General features: G+C 46.1%; 1 protein-coding gene across 2 annotated transcripts in view; it reads right to left on the reverse strand.

The window, feature by feature from the left end:
- Positions 1-24,440, reverse strand: part of hook3 (hook microtubule-tethering protein 3) — a 71,523-nt gene that overhangs the window by 36,778 nt on the left and 10,305 nt on the right. For both annotated transcript variants that reach the window (XM_046306993.1, XM_046306994.1), the window contains exons 2-8: positions 10,836-10,921; positions 10,531-10,603; positions 10,222-10,405; positions 8,893-8,960; positions 8,523-8,585; positions 4,749-4,832; positions 2,303-2,466 (exon numbers count right to left, since the gene is read on the reverse strand). In XM_046306993.1, the coding sequence (XP_046162949.1) occupies positions 2,303-2,466; positions 4,749-4,832; positions 8,523-8,585; positions 8,893-8,960; positions 10,222-10,405; positions 10,531-10,603; positions 10,836-10,921 (722 nt within the window). The remainder of the gene's footprint in view (positions 1-2,302; positions 2,467-4,748; positions 4,833-8,522; positions 8,586-8,892; positions 8,961-10,221; positions 10,406-10,530; positions 10,604-10,835; positions 10,922-24,440) is intronic.

The raw sequence follows: 24,440 nt of genomic DNA on the forward strand, positions 1-24,440 counted from the left end.
GCGGTCCCATGGGCGAGGGTGACCTAGACCCCTGGCCCCCAGGCAGAGCGGTCCCATGGGCGAGGGTGACCTAGACCCCTGGCCCCCAGGCAGAGGTCCCATGGGTGAGGGTGACTTAGACCCCTGGCTCCCAGGCAGAGAGGTCCCATGGGCGAGGGTGAACTAGACCCCAGGCATTTCTCTTTGCTTAATTGAGCTGTTCTTGCCATAATATGGACTTTGCATTTTAACAAATAGGGCTATCTTCTGTATACCACCCCTAGCTTGTCACACAACACAACTGATTGGCTCAAACGCATTAAGAAAATAAATTCCACATATTAACTTTAAAACAAAGCACACCAATTAATGGAAATGCATTCCAGGTGACTACCTCAAGAAGCTGGTTGAGAGAATGTCAAGAGTGTGCAAAACTGTCATCAAGGCAAAGGGTGGCTACTTTCAAGAATCACAAATATAAAATATATTTTGATTGTGACCAAGATGGCACCAATTGAGATGGCAGCTTCGCTTCTAGTCCTTAGAAATTATACATAAAAAACATACTGCACAGTTTCCTTATGTATAATTTCTTACATTGTTAGCCCAGAAAACCTTAAGTGTTATTACATATAACTGGGAAGAACTATGAATTATCAACTATAAATATGACCATGACTCCATCTTGTTGCTCCCCTCCTATAGGCAGAATCTAAAACAGGAAGCGCCCGTGCTTAGGTCTATCCAACGCTGGTTTGACCAATCGGATTCCACGCTCCGAGATTGCGTTGATCACGTGGACTGGGAAATGTTCCGGGGAGCCTCAGACAATAACATGGACGTATACGCTGACTCAGTAAGCGAGTTTATAAGGAAGTGTATAGGGGATGTTGTTGTGTCTATTAAAACCTTCCCTAACCAGAATGGATTCATGGCGGCATTCGAGCAAAACTGAAAGTGCAAACTACCACATTTAATCATGGCAAGGCGACTGGATATAGGGCCGAATACACACAGTGTAGTTAATCCCTCAGTAAGATAATCAAACAAGCAAAGCGTCAGAATAGAGACAAAGTGGAGTCGCAATTCAACGGCTCAGACAGGAGACGTATGTGTCAGGGTCTCCAGACGATCACGGACTACAAAGGGAAAACCAGCCCCGTCGTGGACATCGACGTCTTGCTCCCGGACAAACTAAACAACTTCTTTGCTTTGAGGACAATACAGTGCCACCGACATGGCCCGCGACCTAAGACTGTGGGCTCTCCTTCTCCGTGGCTAACGTGAGTAAAACATTTATACGTGTTAACCCTCGCAAGGCTGCTGGCCCAGATGGCATCCCCAGCTGCATCCTCAGAGTATGTGCAGACCAGCTGGCTGGTGTGTTTACGGACATATTCAATCAATCCTTATCCCAGTCTGCTGTTCCCACTTGCTTCAAGAGGGCCACCATTGTTCCTATTCCCAAGAAAGCAAAGGTAACTGAACTAAATGACTACCATCCCGTAGCACTCACTTCTGTCATCCTGATGTGCTTTGAGAGACTAGTCAGGGATCATATCATCTCCACCCTACCTGACACCCTAGACCCACTCCAATTTGCTTACCGCCCCAATAGGTCCACAGACGATGCAATCGCCATCACACTGCACACTGCCCTATCCCATCTGGACAAGAGGAATACCTATGTAAGAATGCTGTTAATTGACTACAGACCATGGGTCTCAACCCCGCCCTCTGCAACTGGGTCCTGGACATCCTGACGGGACGCCCCCAGGTGGTGAAGGTAGGAAACAACATCTCCACTCTGCTGATCCTCAACACTGGGGCCCCACAAGGGTGTGTTCTCAGCCCCCTCCTGTACTCCCTGTTCACCCATGACTGCGTGGCCAAGAACGCCTCCAACTCAATCATCAAGTTTGCGGATGACACAGCAGTGGTAGGCCTGATCACCAACAATGACGAGACGGCCTACAGGGACGATGTGAGAGCCCTCAGAGTGTGGTGTTAGGAAAATAACCGCTCACTCAATGTCAGCAAAACAAAAAGAGATCATCGTGGACTTCAGGAAACAGCAAAGGGAGCACCCCCCTATCCACAGACGGGACAGTAGTGGAGAAGGATTTGTGTTCCTCGGCTTACACATTACCAACATGAATGAACGAAAGATAAAACATTACATCATATAACATCCCTACACCACCGCATATCCACAACATGTTCATTGTCGTTCATTGTGCTCTTAAGGTGGGGAAGAGAACCAGCTAGGCCACTACCAGTTTGCCAGTCATCCCTCCCCACCCCTCCACCTTAAGAGTGTTACCTGAATGTCTCCTCCTGGAGATGTTCTAGCTGTGTCTGCAGCTGCAGGTGTCTTCGTCCTACAGGGCTGTTCAGGTCTTCTATAGAGTCAGACTGGTTGAGACGCTCCATGAGGATCTGGTTCTCAGCCAGGAGACTACCCCTCTCCTCCTGTAGCGCTGCCACCTGGTGGGGGGGAGGGGAACACGTCAATACGGTCAACTTTAAACATATCATTGAACAAACCATCTACTATTTAGTTCAGTTTTTAGAAGAACACCATAACATGTATATGTTTCGTAAAACATAAAACTTTTTTCTTTCATGAACACATTTCATGATCACAAAAATTGATTTCAAAATCAGAAAAAAAATCAATCACACAAAACAAACCGCAAACCTTCAAAACTCTTACAGTACTAGCTAGGTGGACCAGTCATAGTCAGTACATTCATCTTCAGATAGCTAGGTGGACCAGTCATAGTCAGTACATTCATCTCCAGATAGCTAGGTGGACCAGTCATAGTCAGTACATTCATCTTCAGATAGCTAGGTGGACCAGTCATAGTCAGTACATTCATCTCCAGATAGCTAGGTGGACCAGTCATAGTCAGTACATTCATCTCCAGATAGCTAGGTGGACCAGTCATAGTCAGTACATTCATCTCCAGATAGCTAGGTGGACCAGTCATAGTCAGTACATTCATCTCCAGATAGCTAGGTGGACCAGTCATAGTCAGTACATTCATCTCCAGATAGCTAGGTGGACCAGTCATAGTCAGTACATTCATCTTCAGATAGCTAGGTGGACCAGTCATAGTCAGTACATTCATCTTCAGATAGCTAGGTGGACCAGTCATAGTCAGTACATTCATCTCCAGATAGCTAGGTGGACCAGTCATAGTCAGTACATTCATCTTCAGATAGCTAGGTGGACCAGTCATAGTCAGTACATTCATCTCCAGATAGCTAGGTGGACCAGTCATAGTCAGTACATTAATCTCCAGATAGCTAGGTGGACCAGTCATAGTCAGTACATTCATCTCCAGATAGCTAGGTGGGAAAACCACATATCACAGTAAGCACAATTCTCCTCATTAAAGAAGCTTTCAGAAAAGTAGTAGTGGGACACACACACACACACACATCACACAGACAGCAGGTGGACCACACACACACACACATTCATCTTCAGACACAGGTGGACACAGTCACACACAGTACATTCATCTCCATATACAGGTGGACCAGTCACACACAGTACATTCATCACAGCAAAGCATTTGTGTTGTGTTTCAGAAACAGTCATGGTGGTTATAACTACAGTGCAGGACTTCATCAAAACAGGAAGCTCAAGTGAAATGTATCATACCAGCTGATAAAGCAACCTAGCACGAAAACAGAGACCTACTGCACAGTGAAACATTATCTCCAAAACAGAGACCTAGGTGGACCAGTCACAGTGAAACATTAATCTTAACACAGACCTACTGCACTGTGGACCTAACCCTATAACACAGAGACATTCACTGTGAAACACCTAACCCTAAAAACAGAGACCTACTGCACAGTGAAACACCTAACCCTATAACACAGAGACCTACTGCACTGTGAAACACCTAACCCTAAAACACAGAGACCTACTGCACAGTGAAACACCTAACCCTATAACACAGAGACCTACTGCACTGTGAAACACCTAACCCTAAAACACAGAGATCTACTGCACTGTGAAACACCTAACCATAAAACAGAGACCTACTGCACAGTGAAACAGCTAACCCTAAAACAAAGACCTTTGCACTGTTGAAACAGCTTAAAACAGAGAGACAGTACTGGTGGTTATACCTAACCCTATAACAGAGACCTTCACTCAAAACACCTAACCCTAAAACACAGAGACCTACTGCACAGTGAAACACCTAACCATAAAACAGAGACCTACTGCACTGTGAAACACCTAACCATAAAACAGAGACCTACTGCACAGTGAAACACCTAACCATAAAACAGAGACCTACTGCACTGTGAAACACCTAACCATAAAACAGAGACCTACTGCACTGTGAAACACCTAACCCTAAAACACAGAGACCTACTGCACAGTGAAACACCTAACCATAAAACAGAGACCTACTGCACTGTGAAACACCTAACCATAAAACAGAGAGACCTACTGCACAGTGAAACACCTAACCATAAAACAGAGACCTACTGCACAGTGAAACACCCAACCCTAAAACACAGAGACCTACTGCACATCAGGGTATATATTATGCTCCTAGAGTGTGCGGCTCTCTTTTATTTTCAAGTGTTCTACTCCGCTAGCCAGCACCTCGTCTTAATAGGTGTGCGTTTCTTTTTCTTCTAGATCGAACTATGACCTAGACCTGTAGCCGTCACAATAATGCAGCCAGAGTCCGAGCACCTGTTCACGTAAAGCAATTAAACCAAAACTTGAGGCCAACCTGCATGTCCAGCTCGTGACATCTCTGTGCGATCTCCTCCTTGGTGACTAGAGCGTCGTTCAGATCCTCCACGGTCTTCTTCAGCTGGAAATAAAAACTAATACGTCTGAATTTACATGGAAAAATTCAAAATAAATGAAACAAAAATCATATTTATTGTACAGTGGCAAGAAAAAGTATATGTGAAGCCTTTGGAGATACCTGGGTTTCTCCAAACATTTTCCAAGCTGTTTAAAGGAACAGTCAACTTAGTGTATGTAAACTTCTGACCCACTGGAATTGTGATACAGTGAATTATAAGTGAAATAATCTGTCTGTAAACAATTGTTGGAAAAGTTACGTGTGTCATGCACAAAGTAGATGTCCTAACTGACTTGCCAAAACTATAATTTGTTAACAATAAATTTGTGGAGTGATTGAAAAATGAGTTTAATTGACTCCAACCTAAGTGCATGTAAACTTCCGACTTCAACTGCTTACTCTAATATACAGTGGTAAGAACCCTTTGGAAATACCTGGGTTTCTCCATAAATTGGTCATCACATTTGATCTGAACTTCATCTAAGTCACAACAACAGACAAACACAGTCTGTTTAAACTAATAACACACAAAACAATTATACGTTTTCATGTCTTTATTGAACACACCGTGTAAACATTCACAGTGCAGGGTGGGAAAAGTATGTGAACCCTTGGATTTAATAACTGGTTGACCCTCCTTTGGCAGCAATAACCTCAACCAAACGTTTTCTGTAGTTGCGGATCAAACTGGCACAACGGTCAGGAGGAATTTTGGACCATTCCTCTTTACAAAACTGTTTCAGTTCAGCACCAGGATGTCTGGTCTCTTGAGGTCATGTCACAGCATCTCAATCGGGTTGAGGTCAGGACTCTGACTGGGCCACTCGGGTTGAGGTCAGGACTCTGACTGGGCCACTCCAGAAGACTGGGCCACTCGGGTTGAGTTCAGGACTGACTGGGCCACTCCAGAAGACTGGGCCACTCGGGTTGAGTTCAGGACTGACTGGGCCACTCCAGAAGACTGGGCCACTCGGGTTGAGTTCAGGACTCTGACTGGGCCACTCGGGTTGAGTTCAGGACTCTGACTGGGCCACTCCAGAAGACTGGGCCACTCGGGTTGAGTTCAGGACTCTGACTGGGCCACTCCAGAAGACTGGGCCACTCGGGTTGAGTTCAGGACTCTGACTGGGCCACTCCAGAAGACTGGGCCACTCGGGTTGAGTTCAGGACTCTGACTGGGCCACTCCAGAAGACTGGGCCACTCGGGTTGAGTTCAGGACTCTGACTGGGCCACTCCAGAAGACTGGGCCACTCGGGTTGAGTTCAGGACTCTGACTGGGCCACTCCAGAAGGCTGGGCCACTCGGGTTGAGTTCAGGACTCTGACTGGGCCACTCCAGAAGACTGGGCCACTCGGGTTGAGTTCAGGACTGACTGGGCCACTCCAGAAGACTGGGCCACTCGGGTTGAGTTCAGGACTCTGACTGGGCCACTCGGGTTGAGTTCAGGACTCTGACTGGGCCACTCCAGAAGGCTGGGCCACTCGGGTTGAGTTCAGGACTCTGACTGGGCCACTCCAGAAGACTGGGCCACTCGGGTTGAGTTCAGGACTCTGACTGGGCCACTCCAGAAGACTTTTCTTCTGTTGTTGATTTACTTTTGTCTTTTGGGTCGTTGTCCTGTTGCATCACCCAACTTCTGTTGAGCTTCAATTGGCGGACAGATAGCCTTACATTCTACTGCAAAATGTCTTGATAAACTGGGGAATTCATTTTTCCGTTGATGATAGCAAGCTGTCCAGGCCCTGAGGCAACAAAACAGCCCCAAACCATGATGCTCCCTCCACCATACTTTACAGTTGGTTTTGATGATTTTTTTTTCTCCACACATAGTGTTGGGTGTTCCTTCCTTCCAAACAACTCAACTGTAGTTTCATCTGTCCACGAATATTTTGCCAGTAGCACTGTGGAACATCCAGGTGCTCTTTTGCAAACTTCAGACTTGCAGCAATGGTTTTTTTTGGACAGAGGTGGCTTCTTCTGTGGTATCCTCCCATGAACACCATTCTTGTTTAGTGTTTTACGTATCGTAGACTCGTCAGCAGAGATGTTACCATGTTCCAGAGATTTCTGTAAGTCTTAAGCTGACACTCTAGGATTCTTCTTGACCTCATTGAGCATTCTGCGCTGTGCTCTTGCAGTCATCTTTGCAGGACGGCCACTCCTAGGGAGAGTAGCAACAGTGCTGGACTTTCTCCATTTAGAGACAACTTGTCTTACCGTGGACTGATGAACATCAAGGATTCTAGAGATACTTTTATTAACCTTTCCAGATTTATGCAAGTCAACAATTCTTAATCTTAGACCAAAGATCTATTTTGTCCGAGGCATGGTTCACATCAGGCAATGCTTCTTGTGAATAGCGAACTCAACATTTTGTGAGTGTTTTTTATAGGGAAAGTCAGCTCTAACCAACATCTCCAATCTCGTCTCATTGATTGGACTCTAAGTTAGCTGACTCCTGACTCCAATTAGCTTTTGGAGAAGTCATTAGCCTAGGGGGTTCACATAATTTTTCCAACCTACACTGTGAATCTTTAAATTATAGATTCAATATAGACGAGAAAAATACAATAGTGTTATTAGTTTAGGCAGACTGTGAAGATGAGATCAAATTTGATGACCACTTTTCCAGAGGGTTCACATACTATTTCTAGCCTCTTGAAACTAGGGGACACTATTTTTAGTTTGGGAAAAATAATGTTCCCAAAGTAAATCGCCTATTTCTCAGGACCAGATGCTAAAATATGCATATAATTGACAGCTTAGGATAGAAAACACTCTAAAGTTTCCAAAACTGTCAAAATATTGTCTGTGAGTATAACAGAAATGATATTGCAGGCGAAACCCTGAGGAAAATCCAATCAGGAAGTGGCTCTTATTTTGAAACCGGTGTCTTCCTATGCACCCCTATTGGCCATTGAAAGGGATATCAACCAGAATCCTTTTTCTACGTATTCCCTAAGGTGTCTACAGCATTTTGACATAGTTTCACGCCTTTATGTTGAAGAATGAGCGTAAAAGGCTACATTGCGTCAGTGGCCAGCTGAGGGCTCTGTGATTCTTGCGTAAAAGACAGAGGTAGTCATTTTTCCTCTCGCTCCTACTGAAAAGCCAATTGTCCCGGTTGAGATATTATCGAATAGATATTTGAAAAACACCTTGAGGATTGATTATAAAAAATGTTTGCCATGTTTCTGTCGATATTATGGATATAATTTGAAAAAAAATTGCCGTTGTTGTGACCGGTGGATTTCTGACCATAATGTGGCCAACAAACGGAGGTATTTTGGGTATAAAAATAATCTTTATGGAACAAAAGGAACATTTGCTGTCTAACTGGGAGTCTCGTGAGTGAAAACACCCAAAGATCATCAAAGGTAAACGGTTAATTTGATAGCTTTTCTGATTTTCATGACCAAGCTTCCAGCTGCTAGCTGGACATAATGCTATGCTAGGCTATCGATAAACTTACACAAACGCTTGTCTTGCTTTGGCTGTAAAGCATCATTTCAAAATCTGAGATGACAGGGTGATTAACAAAAGGCTAAGCTGTGTTTCACTATATTTCACGAATATGAATATTTTTTGACCGTTGAGCTATGCTAATTAGTGTAGTTGATGACAATTCTCCCGGATCCGGGATGGGTAGTTCTTAAGATATAAACGTTCTCTGGAACATCGTATCATCTTACCTGTCTATCGATGTCAGCGTACGATTCATTTCCTCCAATAACTGGGCACTCTTTGCTCATCAGCTACAACACATGGACATAATACACAGTGTGATGTCATCAGTTACAACACATGGAGACCCTACACAGTGTGATGTCATCAGTTACAACACATGGAGACCCTACACAGTGTGATGTCATCAGTTACAACACATGGAGACCCTACACAGTGTGATGTCATCAGTTACAACACATGGAGACCCTACACAGTGTGATGTCATCAGTTACAACACATGGAGACCCTACACAGTGTAGTACGTGTCATATGAGGATGCAGGAAATGCATCTAGAGTCAAGCACAAAATCATTTCAAATGTTTACAAAGGCCTACCTCTTGAATGGCTGTCATGACAACATGTTGAACAGATTCCTCCAGCATCATTATGGTCTGGATGTTCTCTAGAAGGGCAGAGAGAGAGAGACAGAGTGAATGACTACATGTCTAAGAAGCTCAGATACACCATGACAACAACTGAGCGTGACGAAGCCTTGAGAAGTTGAATGTTGAAGATAAACTGGAAGTCTCTCATCTTAAAACACATCCTTAACTGAACTCTGGACACTGTCTAGACCCTTCAAACCTCAACTCTGGACACTGTCTAGACCCTTCAAACCTCAACTCTGGACACTGTCTAGACCCTTCAAACCTCAACTCTGGACACTGTCTAGACCCTTCAAACCTCAACTCTGGACACTGTCTAGACCCTTCAAACCTCAACTCTGGACACTGTCTAGAACCTTCAAACCACAACCCTGGACACTGTCTAGACCCTTCAAACCACAACCCTGGACACTGTCTAGACCCTTCAAACCTCAACCCTGGATACTGTCTAGACCCTTCAAACCTCAACTCTGGACACTGTCTAGACCCTTCAAACCTCAACTCTGGACACTGTCTAGACCCTTCAAACCTCAACTCTGGACACTGTCTAGACCCTTAAAACCTCAACCCTGGACCTCCAAGCCATTGTTTTTATTGTTCCCCTCTAATCTGGGACTGATTTAGACCTGGGACACCAGGTGGGTGATTCCCCTCTAATCAGGGACTGATTTAGACCTGGGACACCAGGTGGGGGATTCCTCTCTAATTAGGGACTGATTTAGACCTGGGATACCAGGTGGGTGATTCCCTTCTAATCAGGGACTGATTTAGACCTGGGACACAAGGTGGGTGATTCCCCTCTAATCAGGGACTGATTTAGACCTGGGATACCAGCTGGGTGATTCCCTTCTAATCAGGGACTGATTTAGACCTGGGACACCAGGTGGGTGATTCCCCTCTAATCAGGGACTGATTTAGACCTGGGACACCAGGTGGGGGATTCCTCTCTAATCAGGGACTGATTTAGACCTGGGATACCAGGTGGGTGATTCTCTTCTAATCAGGGACTGATTTAGACCTGGGACACAAGGTGGGTGATTCCCCTCTAATCAGGGACTGATTTAGACCTGGGACACCAGGTGGGTGATTTGAATGATCAGGTAGAACAGAGAACCAGCAGGCTCTGGACCTTGTAGTGAAAGAGTTGAACACACTAGGTTTAGACTCGAGGACCGGGCCGTGCACAATAACAACCAATAGTAACAATCTTGAGTACTTCTTGAGAGACAGAGACAGCCTATAGAGACATCTTAGCCCATGCTGAGCTGACCGACAGACCTTGTTTCTGCTCACAGTTGACAGCACAGCCTAGTATGAGTTGCAGCATCCTGCCCAGCTCTGCAGCGTCTGAGTGTTCTCCTATCAGGTTGATGTCTGGCAGGGTGAAGTCATTGATCTGCTGTTGAAGGACCTCTTGGTTGTAGTCCAGTATACCTTTCAACACCTTCTTTAGATTACTGATCTGAAAAGGACGAGGGAAGATGTGACATTGGGACTGTGGCACTGACAAGGGCCTTAGAGCAGATGGCAGCAACACATAAAGACAGTGTATTAAAACCACCATCATCATCATCATCATCATTATACCTTTAGCCGCCAGTTATCTCCCACCTCGGGCTTGATCCTACTGATCCAGTTGTCAGTGAAATACACAATGTCTCTGGAAGAGAGAAAGGTAAGTGGTCACATACAGGAGAAAGACACATCAACAACGCCTGGCTAAAAAACGCCTGGCTACAAAACGCCTGGCTACAAAACGCCTGGCTACAAAACGCCTGGCTACAAAACGCCTGGCAACAACGGTTTCACAAAACTTATTTCCAGCAGTTAAAAAGTAAACAAAAACAAAAAACAACAAAAAAATATATATATATATATAAATTGACACTTACATTTTCTGTAGGGCCTGGGCCATGACAACTCCACTTGTGAGATCATCCACTGTTTTGCATGGTGCCTCCAATCCAAACGTCTGGATCTGTAAAAAAGAACAATTTAGAAAAACAATCATTTCCCGCCATGAAATATTACAGAGATACCCACACCTCGCTGTGCCACAAGAGATTCTGGGTTCAAGTCCAGGCTCTGTCGCAGCCGGCCGCGACCGGGAGCGTCGTCCGGTTTAGGGTTTTGTACCATCGTGCACTAGCGACCCCTTGTGGCGGGCTGGGCGCAGTGCACGCGGACACGGTTGCCAGGTGTACGGTGTTTCCTCCGACACATTGGTGCGGCTGGCTTCAAGGGTTAAGTGGGCATTGTGTCAAGAAGCAGTGCGGCTTGGCTGGGTTGTGTTTCAGAGGACACGCGGCTCTCGACCTTCGCCTCTCCCGAGTCCGTAGGGGAGTTGCGGCGATGAGACAAGACTGTAACTACCAATTGGATACCACGAACTTGGGAAGCAAAAAGGGGTCACAAAAAATAAATAAAAAGAGATACCCACACCTTAAGTCGTATCCATCATCACTTGACACCTAGCCCTCGCCCCTATTCATTCCTCACATGGCCACTGTACATTCCCAACTTCCTTTGCAAAAATGGAATTCTACAAATGATTAGTTTGAGCCTTGAGGCCACTGACTTTCACAGGAAATTAGTAAAAGACTTTCTCTCTCTCTCTCCCCCCCCCCCCCAGCCCTCTACGGAGTCCTAGAAAAACACAGCTGTGAGTCTACTCTCCTGTCCTCTCCCACTCGTTCACCCCTTCTCTGTCTGTCTGTCTGTCTAGTAGCAGTCTGGTTTCACAGGCTCCCCACTGACTTGGTGTTGAAATAACAGAGGCTCAAAATGAGTTTCCATCTCAGAGCATCGGGTCACGTGACGCCAGCTCGAGTAATAGAGGAATGTGACTGTAGAGTTGATAAACTCCCCGTCAATGTGCCTGTGACCTGCTTGTGGCTCGGCTGCTCTGTCAGATAGGATGTCAAGGAAAAGTACTCAATGGTCATACTGTAGTAAAAGTAAAGATCGCTTAATAGAAAACGAATCAAGTAAAAGTGAAAGTCAACCAGTAAAATACTACTTGAGTAAAAGTGAAAGTCAACCAGTAAAATACGACTTGAGTAAAACTAAAAGTATTTGGTTTTAAATAACCTCAAGTATCAAAAGTAAATGTAATGACTAAAATGTACCTAAGTATCAAAAGTAAAAACCATATTAAGCAAACCAGACGGCATAATTATTGGTACTTATTTATTTATTTTTTATATATTGACGGATAGCCAGGGGCACACTCCAACGCTCAGGCATCATGTTAAAATGAAGAATGTGTGTTTAGTGAGTCCTCCAGATCAGAGGCAGTAGGGATGACCAGGGATGTTCTCTGTTTAGTGAGTCCTCCAGATCAGAGGCAGTAGGGATGACCAGGGATGTTCTCTGTTTAGTGAGTCCTCCAGATCAGAGGCAGTAGGGATGACCAGGGATGTTCTCTGTTTAGTGAGTCCTCCAGATCAGAGGCAGTAGGGATGACCAGGGATGTTCTCTGTTTAGTGAGTCCTCCAGATCAGAGGCAGTAGGGATGACCAGGGATGTTCTCTGTTTAGTGAGTCCTCCAGATCAGAGGCAGTAGGGATGACCAGGGATGTTCTCTGTTTAGTGAGTCCTCCAGATCAGGGAGTGAGTCCTCCAGCAGTAGGGATGACCAGGGATGTTCTCTGTTTAGTGAGTCCTCCAGATCAGAGGCAGTAGGGATGACCAGGGATGTTCTCTGTTTAGTGAGTCCTCCAGATCAGAGGCAGTAGGGATGACCAGGGATGTTCTCTGTTTAGTGAGTCCTCCAGATCAGAGGCAGTAGGGATGACCAGGGATGTTCTCTGTTTAGTGAGTCCTCCAGATCAGAGGCAGTAGGGATGACCAGGGATGTTCTCTGTTTAGTGAGTCCTCCAGATCAGAGGCAGTAGGGATGACCAGGGATGTTCTCTGTTTAGTGAGTCCTCCAGATCAGAGGCAGTAGGGATGACCAGGGATGTTCTCTGTTTAGTGAGTCTGCCAGATCAGAGGCAGTAGGGATGACCAGGGATGTTCTCTGTTTAGTGAGTCCTCCAGATCAGAGGCAGTAGGGATGATCAGGGATGTTCTCTGTTTAGTGAGTCCTCCAGATCAGAGGCAGTAGGGATGACCAGGGATGTTCTCTGTTTAGTGAGTCCTCCAGATCAGAGGCAGTAGGGATGACCAGGGATGTTCTCTGTTTAGTGAGTCCTCCAGATCAGAGGCAGTAGGGATGACCAGGGATGTTCTCTGTTTAGTGAGTCCTCCAGATCAGAGGCAGTAGGGATGACCAGGGATGTTCTCTGTTTAGTGAGTCCTCCAGATCAGAGGCAGTAGGGATGACCAGGGATGTTCTCTGTTTAGTGAGTCCTCCAGATCAGAGGCAGTAGGGATGACCAGGGATGTTCTCTGTTTAGTGAGTCCTCCAGATCAGAGGCAGTAGGGATGACCAGGGATGTTCTCTGTTTAGTGAGTCCTCCAGATCAGAGGCAGTAGGGATGACCAGGGATGTTCTCTGTTTAGTGAGTCCTCCAGATCAGAGGCAGTAGGGATGACCAGGGATGTTCTCTGTTTAGTGAGTCCTCCAGATCAGAGGCAGTAGGGAGGACCAGAGATGTTCTCTGTTTAGTGAGTCCTCCAGATCAGAGGCAGTAGGGATGACCAGGGATGTTCTCTGTTTAGTGAGTCCTCCAGATCAGAGGCAGTAGGGATGACCAGGGATGTTCTCTGTTTAGTGAGTCCTCCAGATCAGAGGCAGTAGGGATGACCAGGGATGTTCTCTGTTTAGTGAGTCCTCCAGATCAGAGGCAGTAGGGATGACCAGGGATGTTCTCTGTTTAGTGAGTCCTCCAGATCAGAGGCAGTAGGGATGACCAGGGATGTTCTCTGTTTAGTGAGTCCTCCAGATCAGAGGCAGTAGGGATGACCAGGGATGTTCTCTGTTTAGTGAGTCCTCCAGATCAGAGGCAGTAGGGATGATCAGGGATGTTCTCTGTTTAGTGAGTCCTCCAGATCAGAGGCAGTAGGGATGACCAGGGATGTTCTCTGTTTAGTGAGTCCTCCAGATCAGAGGCAGTAGGGATGACCAGGGATGTTCTCTGTTTAGTGAGTCCTCCAGATCAGAGGCAGTAGGGATGACCAGGGATGTTCTCTGTTTAGTGAGTCCTCCAGATCAGAGGCAGTAGGGATGACCAGGGATGTTCTCTGTTTAGTGAGTCCTCCAGATCAGAGGCAGTAGGGATGACCAGGGATGTTCTCTGTTTAGTGAGTCCTCCAGATCAGAGGCAGTAGGGATGACCAGGGATGTTCTCTGTTTAGTGAGTCCTCCAGATCAGAGGCAGTAGGGATGACCAGGGATGTTCTCTGTTTAGTGAGTCCTCCAGATCAGAGGCAGTAGGGATGACCAGGGATGTTCTCTGTTTAGTGAGTCCTCCAGATCAGAGGCAGTAGGGATGACCAGGGATGTTCTCTGTTTAGTGAGTCCTCCAGATCAGAGGCAGTAGGGATGACCAGGGATGTTCTCTGTTTAGTGAGTCCTCCAGATCAGAGGCAGTAGGGATGACCAGGGATGTTCTCTGTTTAGTGAGTCCTCCAGATCAGAGGCAGTAGGGATGACCAGGGATGTTCTCTGTTTAGTGAGTCCTCCAGATCAGAGGCAGTAGGGATGACCAGGGATGTTCTCTGTTTAGTGAGTCCTCCAGATCAGAGGCAGTAGGGATGACCAGGGATGTTCTCTGTTTAGTGAGTCCTCCAGATCAGAGGCAGTAGGGATGACCAGAGATGTTCTCTGTTTAGTGAGTCCTCCAGATCAGAGGCAGTAGGGATGACCAGGGATGTTTGATTGACAAGTGTGTAAATTTGACCTTTTTCCTGTCCTGCTAAGCATTCAAAATGTAACAAGTACTTTTGGGTGTCAGGGAAAATGTATGGAGTAAAAAATAACATTATTTTCTTTAGGAATGTAGTGAAGTAAAAGTTGGCAAAAATATAGAATAGTAAAGTACAGATACCCCAAAAAACTACTTAAGTAATACTTTAAAGTATTTTTACTTAAAGTACTTTACACCTCTGGTCATGGCAGGCGCCATGCTCATGTGTGATCAGGGTAGCCTAGTGGTTAGAGCGTTGGACTAGTAACGGAAAAGGTTGCAAGTTCAAACCCCCGAGCTGACAAGGTACAAATGCCCCTGAACAGGCAGTTCACCCACTGTTCCTAGGGCTGTCATTGAAAATATTAATTTGTTCTTAACTGACTTGCCTAGTTAAATAAAGGTCAAATAAAGGTCAAAAAAAATAAAAAATAATAATCAAGTCAAATCACATGTTATTTATCACATGGTTGGTAAACAACAGGAGTAGACTAACAGTGAAATGCCTACTTACAGGTCCTTACCCACAATGCAGAGAGAAAAATAGAAAAAAAATAATAACACAAAAGGAATAAATACACAATGAGTAACTGAATGATTGGCTATAAACCAGCTGTTTGAAGAACAAACGAAAGTCAAAGATCAAAGATGAAACTTTAAGGACAGGAAGCATAGAAATAGCACACACAGAACAGATCTACCGCTTCTTAGACTGGCTCTCAATGACATAGAAATATGTGTTATAGATCTGTCAATTTGGCATGGTTACATATTGCAGCTTTAATACCCAGTGGATTGATGAAAATAATCATGATATCATTCTGCCACTTTGTGGTAGAGTTTGTCACTGGCATCCACTTTGAGGGGTTATCAAATTGGTGGAATCATTTTGAAAAGTTAGAGATTTAAAAATAAAAATGTCGACAGCCAGTAGACACTATGTTTACATTGGAGAATGCGACACATTTAAGAAGAAATTATGTTGTTTAGTTGGTGATGAGGAAACTTGTCCAACAAAATACAGGATAAATTTGTTGCCTGAAGGAGGAAAGTGTGACAGGCTTTGGTTTGTCCATTTATGTTTTGAGGTTTGGACGTTAGCACGTAGGGCGCACCCGATTGGTGTCACCTCGTTAGTCAGTTTGTCTTACACCTGTGCTGGCTTGTCCATCTCGTTAGTGGGAAGGTGTTTCACCTGTGCTGGTCCAGGTTCTATTTAAGAGTGTCTGGCCCAGTGCTCCTGTTGTCTTGATACATGTGGAGAGTCAACACCTTTAGTTGCCTCTCCCCACTTGATTTCTTGAAAAACAAATCTGATTTCGCTGTTTTTGTAGCACATTTTGGTTTACTTCGTGTCTAAGTTTGGGTTTTTCTTTGATTTGCCTCTTCCTTGGCAAATCTTCTATTGAACATGCCAAACAAATACAGGCATTTTAATTAATTATATGAAGAGGGCCTTGGTCCTCCTTTCTTTTTGATGACCAATTCACCCCTTTTACCAAAGAGTGCCTTCTGTCTACCAAAATGTACTATTGTGTACCTTAGTAGGGCTTCCCTTCCTCCTCTTTCTACTATTCAACATATTTAGTTGATTCCCTACTTAAAAAGGCCAATAAAAACATATTTGGAGCAGAATGAGGCTCTACCTCTGTCTCTCTATTGTTCCTGCAGTGATGATTCACCCTCTTCATAACTGATCTGCAGATAATCATCACAAAGCCTAGGTCTACCAGTAGCCTATGCGAATTAGGGAGCCAAAATGAACGTCTCTCTCACGGACTGACGAGACTGTCTGGGACAAGCCCAGACATCTTATGAAACCTAAGAAATCATTTGGTTTTCCAGAAGTGATACCATGGACATAATAACCAAGCTGAATGATTTAGGCAGAGGGCTAATAAGAGATTGCCTGTATTCAGTTTGATACCTTTGATAAAACTAGTCAACACACAGTAAATAGCCTACAGTGCCATGACTCCGCATGGCAGGCTATCAGAAACACGAGAAACAAAAAGTAAAGAGTCAAACAATTATGCTATTGGAATAAATTATTGTTACCACTTACATCATGCTCTTATTTAGTCTTATGGCTCGAGGGTAGAAGCTGTTCAGGATCCTGTTGGTTCCAGACTTGGTAATTCGGTAGCGCTTGCCGTTTGGTAGCAAAGAGAACCGTATGACTTGGGTGGCTGGATTCTTACCATTTTTAGGGCTTTTCTCTGACACCGCCTGGTATTAAGGTCCTGGATGGCAGGGAGCTCGGCCCCAGTAATGTATTGGGTTGTAGGCACGACCCTCTGTAGCGCCTTGTGGTCGGATGCCAAACAGTTGCCATACCAAGCGGTGATGCAGCCATTTAAGATGCTCTCGATGGTGCAGCAGTAGAACTTTGAAGATCAGAGGATCTGAGGACCCATGCCAAATCTTTTCAACCTCCTGAGGGATAAGAGCGTCTGCTAAATGACTTAAATGTAAATGTAAATGGGTAAGTTGTCGTGTCTTCCTCACAACTGTGTTGGTGTGGGTGGACAATGTTAATTACTTAGTGATGTGGACACCGAGGAACTCCACTACAGCCCCGTCGATTTAGATGGGGGGGGGGGGGTACTCTGCCCTCCGTTTTCTGTAGTCCACGATTATCTCCTTTGTCTTGCGGACGTTGATGGAGAGGTTGTTGTCCTGGCACCACCCTGACGGATGGAGAGGTTGTTGTCCTGACACCACACTGACGTTGAGGGAGAGGTTGTTGTCCTGACACCACACTGACGTTGAGGGAGAGGTTGTTGTCCGGACACCACACTGACGTTGAGGGAGAGGTTGTTGTCCGGACACCATACTGACGTTGAGGGAGAGGTTGTTGTCCTGACACCACACTGACGTTGAGGGAGAGGTTGTTGTCCTGACACCACACTGGCGTTGAGGGAGAGGTTGTTGTCCTGACACCACACTGACGTTGAGGGAGAGGTTGTTGTCCTGGCACCACACTGACGTTGAGGGAGAGGTTGTTGTCCGGACACCACACTGACGTTGAGGGAGAGGTTGTTGTCCGGACACCACACTGACGTTGAGGGAGAGGTTGTTGTCCTGACACCACACTGACGTTGAGGGAGAGGTTGTTGTCCTGACACCACACTGACGTTGAGGGAGAGGTTGTTGTCCTGACACCACACTGACGTTGAGGGAGAGGTTGTTGTCCTGACACCACACTGACGTTGAGGGAGAGGTTGTTGTCCTGACACCACGCTGACGTTGAGGGAGAGGTTGTTGTCCTGACACCACACTGCCAGGTCACTGATGACCTCCCTATAGCCTGTCTCATCATTGGTGGTGATCAGGCCTACCAGTCGTGTTGTCAGCAAACTTGGTGTTGGAGTCGAGTGTTGAGGGTCAGCATGGCGGATGTATTGTTGCCTACCTTCACCACCTGGGGCCGAACCGGCAAGAAATCCAGGATCCAGTTGCAAAAAGAGGTGTTCAGTCCCAGGCTCCTGAGCTTAGTGATGAGCTCAATTATAATCATTCTCACATACAGTGCATTCACTTTGACATTGCTACGCTACAGCCTTATTCTAAAATAGATTAAATCGTTTTATGCAAACTTTTATTTTATTTTAAATAGACCCTTCACTCATTACTTGGTTGAAGCACCTTTGGTAGCGATTACAGCCTCAAGTCTTCTTGGGTATGATGCTACAAGCTTGGCACACCTGTATTTGGAGATGTTCTCCCAATCCTCTCAAGTTCTGTCAGGTTGGATGAGGAGCGTCGCTGCACAGCTATTTTCAGGTCTCTCCAGAGATGTTTGATAGGGCTCAAGTCCGGGCTCTGGCTGGGCCACTCAAGGACATTCAGAAACTTGTCACGAAGCCACTCCTGCATTGTCTTGACTGTGTGCCGTTGTTCTGCTGGAAGGTGAACCTTCGCCCCAGTCTGAGGTTCTGAGCACTCTGCTCTATTCATCTTTCCCTCGAACCTAACTATTCTCCCAGTCCCTGCAGCTGCCATGCTTCACCGTTGGGATGGTATTGGCCAGGTGATGAGCTGTCCCTGCTTTCCTCCAGATGTGACGCTTGGCATTCAGGCCAAAGAGTTCAATCTTGTTTTCATCAGACCAGAGAATCTTGTTTCCCATGGTCCGAGAGTCCTTTAGGTGCCTTTCAGCAAACTCCAAGCAGGCTGGAGATAGAAGCAGAATTGGTCAGAATTGGTCAGGAGCCTGTAAGACAGCTGCTGTCCAATGCAGCGCCATCATCTTGTCAGCCTTACCACTGAACTCAGGAGAGGAGGTGACCAGACAAGGAGGTGCCACGACCAATGCCATAATTACAGTCACATAAAAACAGACACACCTCTATCCTGAAACTAATGTCTCCAACTGGTAGGTTATTCCCTACCAAGTAAAACGGTAATACCATACACAAACTATAATCCCCCCCACCCCCCCGTTTGAAACAAACATTTAATCTTATTGGCTTTGTTAAGGCTCTCTTGTAATTAAAATATCAAGTTTATAAATCGATACTTGTTATGAGTCATGGGATAGGCACACTAAGTTGGAATGAAGATCTATACATAGTATACAGACTGACCTCACTGCAGAGGATAGGTTACTGGTGTGTCAGTGTCGGAGAGTATTGCTCAATGTCCTCTGTTGTAAGACTGATCTGAGCTGTGAGAAAAGCACAACTTTACAGGTTCATTTTTCCATTCCTTTTTTCAGTTTTCTACTGCTGTCTAGTCAACACAGACACACTGTGATATAGACCATAAGTCGCTCTGGATAAGAGCGTCTGCTAAATGACTTAAATGTAAATGTAAATTACTGCTGTCTAGACAACACAGACACACTGTGATATAGACCATTACTGCTGTCTAGTCAACACAGACACACTGTGATATAGACCATTACTGCTGTCTAGATAACACAGACACACTGTGATATAGACCATTACTGCTGTCTAGTCAACACAGACACACTGTGATATAGACCATTACTGCTGTCTAGATAACACAGACACACTGTGATATAGACCATTACTGCTGTCTAGACAACACAGACACACTGTGATATAGACCATTACTGCTGTCTAGTCAACACAGACACACTGTGATATAGGTCATTACTGCTGTCTAGACAACACAGACACACTGTGATATAGGACATTACTGCTGTCTAGACAACACAGACACACTGTGATATAGGACATTACTGCTGTCTAGACAACACAGACACACTGTGATATAGACCATAACCTATTGTCGACTGAGTAGGAATTAGGACTAGTTTTTTTTACAAAATGTGATGTTTAAAATGTGTGTGTTTGCACGGTCTACTAGTCAGAACAGGTCTACTGTACTATCTGGGAGTTACAGGCTCCCCCTGACAGGCCCGTCCTACACCTGTCAGCGACAGGCTCAGGGAGGGAACCCCGGTCCGGCCGGCCAAAACCAGAACAGCTACAGCTAGGTCAATAAGTCAGTCTGATGGGCACGGAATATGCATCCCGACATGGGTGTTACTTGGGATGCAGTGTCATATCCTCTTTAGCAGTACTGAGGTACTGGGCCCGGGGGGGAATGGGGAGCTGAACCCAAACACTCCTGTTAGTGTATTACATAACTACGAATCACCGCGGAAGGAAGGGTTGGTTCACTCATACAGGCTGTGGCAGAGCACTTAGTTGCATCACAGGACCACAGAACTGAAAGCTGCTTTGTGAGAGGGTTGACATTGTTGTGGTGAAAGACATGTCGGAGAAGGGAAGTGGGAAAGAGAGAGAAAGAAGTGTGTGTGTGTGTGTGTGTGTGTGTGTGTGTGTGTGTGTGTGTGTGTGTGTGTGTGTGTGTGTGTGTGTGTGTGTGTGTGTGTGTGTGTGTGTGTGTGTGTGTGTGTGTGTGTGTGTGTGTGTGTGTGTGTGTGTGTGTGTGTGTGTGTGTGTGTGTCTCTCCACAGAAAAGCACTAACAGTTGTCCCTTGCTAGTTGGGACTCCTGAATTTGCACAGGTGTCATGTTCGAAATGCTGCAGTAGAGAACTACAGGGAAGGGAACACATATGGTACCATGGTCCCAGACTCCTAGTAATGTGTTAAGCTGGCATGAGACAACACAGGGCATCTCAGTGTAGGCCTAAATATGGGAAAGACTCAGATTTCAACATTTAGAGGCCCAGTGTTATCAGGTAGAGGAGGAGGCCCAGTATTATCAGGTAGAGGCCCAGTGTTATCAGGTAGAGGCCCAGTGTTATCAGATAGAGGAGGAAGCCCAGTGTTATCAGGTAGAGGAGGAGGCCCAGTGTTATCAGGTAGAGGCCCAGTGTTATCAGGTAGAGGAGAGGCCCAGTGTTATCAGGTAGAGGAGGAGGCCCAGTGTTATCGGGTAGAGGAGGAGGCCCAGTGTTATCGGGTAGAGGAGGAGGCCCAGTGTTATCAGGTAGAGGCCCAGTGTTATCAGGTAGAGGCCCTAGTGTTATCAGGTAGAGGCCCAGTGTTATCAGGTAGAGGCCCAGTGTTATCAGGTAGAGGAGGAGGCCCAGTGTTATCAGGTAGAGGCCCAGTTATCAGGTAAAGGAGGAGGCCCAGTGTTATCAGGTAGAGGAGCCCCAGTGTTGTCAGGTAGAGGAGACCCAGTGTTGTCAGGTAGAGGAGACCCAGTGTTGTCAGGTAGAGGAGGAGCCCCAGTGTTGTCAGGTAGAGGAGGAGCCCCAGTGTTATCAGGTAGAGGAGGAGACCCAGTGTTATCAGGTAGAGGACCAGTGTTATCAGGTAGAGGCCCAGTGTTATCAGGTAGAGGCCCAGTGTTATCAGGTAGAGGAGGAGACCCAGTGTTATCAGGTAAAGGAGGAAGCCCAGTGTTATCAGGTAGAGGCCCAGTGTTATCAGGTAGAGGCCCAGTGTTGTCAGGTAGAGGAGGAGCCCCAGTGTTATCAGGTAAAGGAGGAGGCCCAGTGTTATCAGGTAGAGGAGGAGACCCAGTGTTATCAGGTAAAGGAGGAGGCCCAGTGTTATCAGGTAGAGGAGGAGGCCCAGTGTTATCAGGTAGAGGAGGAGGCCCAGTGTTATCAGGTAGAGGCCCAGTTATCAGGTAAAGGAGGAGGCCCAGTGTTATCAGGTAGAGGAGCCCCAGTGTTATCAGGTAGAGGAGGAGACCCAGTGTTATCAGGTAGAGGAGGAGCCCCAGTGTTATCAGGTAGAGGAGGAGACCCAGTGTTATCAGGTAGAGGCCCAGTGTTATCAGGTAGAGGCCCAGTGTTATCAGGTAGAGGCCCAGTGTTATCAGGTAGAGGCCCAGTGTTATCAGGTCGAGGAGGCCCAGTGTTATCAGGTAGAGGAGGAGGCCCAGTGTTATCAGGTAGAGGCCCAGTGTTATCAGGTAGAGGCCCAGTGTTGTCAGGTAGAGGAGGAGCCCCAGTGTTATCAGGTAGAGGCCCAGTGTTATCAGGTAGAGGAGGAGGCCCAGTGTTATCAGGTAAAGGAGGAGGCCCAGTGTTATCAGGTAGAGGAGGAGCCCCAGTGTTGTCAGGTAGAGGAGGAGACCCAGTGTTGTCAGGTAGAGGAGGAGACCCAGTGTTGTCAGGTAGAGGAGGAGACCCAGTGTTATCAGGTAGAGGAGGAGCCCCAGTGTTGTCAGGTAGAGGAGGAGCCCCAGTGTTGTCAGGTAGAGGAGGAGCCCCAGTGTTGTCAGGTAGAGGAGGAGCCCCAGTGTTGTCAGGTAGAGGAGGAGACCCAGTGTTGTCAGGTAGGAGGAGACCCAGTGTTGTCAGGTAGAGGAGGAGCCCCAGTGTTGTCAGGTAGAGGAGGAGCCCCAGTGTTGTCAGGTAGAGGAGGAGCCCCAGTGTTGTCAGGTAGAGGAGGAGCCCCAGTGTTGTCAGGTAGAGGAGGAGACCCAGTGTTGTCAGGTAGAGACCCAGTGTTGTCAGGTAGAGTAGGAGCCCCAGTGTTGTCAGGTAGAGGAGGAGCCCCAGTGTTGTCAGGTAGAGGAGGAGGCCCAGTGTTGTCAGGTAGAGGAGGAGACCCAGTGTTATCAGGTAGAGGAGGAGACCCAGTGTTATCAGGTAGAGGAGGAGACCCAGTGTTATCAGGTAGAGGAGGAGGCCCAGTGTTGTCAGGTAGAGGAGGAGACCCAGTGTTATCAGGTAGAGGAGGAGGCCCAGTGTTATCAGGTAGAGGAGGAGGCCCAGTGTTATCAGGTAGAGGAGGAGCCCCAGTGTTGTCAGGTAGAGGAGGAGGCCCAGTGTTATCAGGTAGAGGCCTAGTGTTATCAGGTAGAGGAGGAGACCCAGTAAATGTCTGCTAATATGGGTGATTGTTAATGGGACAATTGATGGATAGAACCATCAAACTACGTCTAGTAGTAGAGATAGTAGTAGAGATAGTAGTAGAGATAGTAGCAGTAGTAGTAGTAGAGATAGTAGTAGAGATAGTAGCAGTAGTAGTAGTAGTAGTAGAGATAGTAGTAGAGATAGTAGTAGAGATAGTAGTAGTAGTAGTAGAAGTATCAGTAGTAGTATCAGTAGTAGTAGTAGTAGTATCAGTAGTAGTAGTGGTAATAGTAGTAGCGGTAGCAGTAGTAGTAGTAGTACAATTTGTAAGTCGCTCTGGATAAGAGCGTCTGCTAAATGACTTAAATGTAAATGTAAATGTGGTAGTAGTGGTAGTAGTAGCAGTACTAGTAGCAGTAGCAGTAGTAGTAGCAGTAGTTCAAATTATAATTTAAAAAATAATATGGTGAACATTGGTTATAAACTTAATGTTCTATTTATTGTTATCGCATCAATTCAGGCAATTTATCGCCCAGCTCAAACTGATACTGTATACTGCTTGTTGGGGTTGAAATGAGGGGTCCATGGGTGACTTTGGGTGGGGGGGGGGGGTCCTCATGTCTCACTCATTGGTAGGAAGAAGTTTGGTCCAAATTGGATGTTGGGTACGATGTTCATCGAATACTATCTGAATCCTAGAATTTAAAAATGGCCAATTTGGGTGCAATCAGTTCCTAGACTAATTTCTCAGTGATCAAATTATATTTGAACAAAATAAATGTTTGGGGAATTATAATCATATCAGTTACTAAGCACAGAAACCATTTCAAAACAAGTCAGACGGTGGGAGACAAAATCCTCTTTCTGGTGCTTTTTGACGTGGAATGACCCCAGTGGAACATAAAGGCCCCAAACAGGTAGGCCGAATACCCCTGGTAAAGTCAAAGTCAATGACAGACTATTCAAATTGCAGGTGAGTGTAAGTGATGAAGCATGACACTGTCAGATACAGAGTTGCTTGGCTGCCCTTGAAAGTGGGTCTGGTCCTGGTCATGCCCTGACTCTGATATGGGTCTCACTTCTTCTTGCCCAGGTCCACCCCTCCAGCTCCTGTCTTCTCTGCTCCATTCCATTCCAGTTCCTGTCTTCTCTGCTCCATTCCATTCCAGCTCCTGTCTTCTCTGCTCCATTCCATTCCAGCTCCTGTCTTCTCTGCTCCATTCCATTCCAGTTCCTGTCTTTTCTCTGCTCCATGCTAGTTTCCAGTTCCTGTCTTTTCTCTGCTCCATGCTAGTTCTACCCTCCAGTTCCTGTCTTTTCTCTGCTCCATTCTATTCCAGTTCCTGTCGTTTCTCTGCTCCATTCTATTCCAGTTCCTGTCGTTTC

Source organism: Oncorhynchus gorbuscha, linkage group LG16 (genome assembly GCF_021184085.1).
Source record: "Oncorhynchus gorbuscha isolate QuinsamMale2020 ecotype Even-year linkage group LG16, OgorEven_v1.0, whole genome shotgun sequence".
In the NCBI taxonomy this organism is placed as follows: Eukaryota; Metazoa; Chordata; class Actinopteri; order Salmoniformes; family Salmonidae; genus Oncorhynchus; species Oncorhynchus gorbuscha.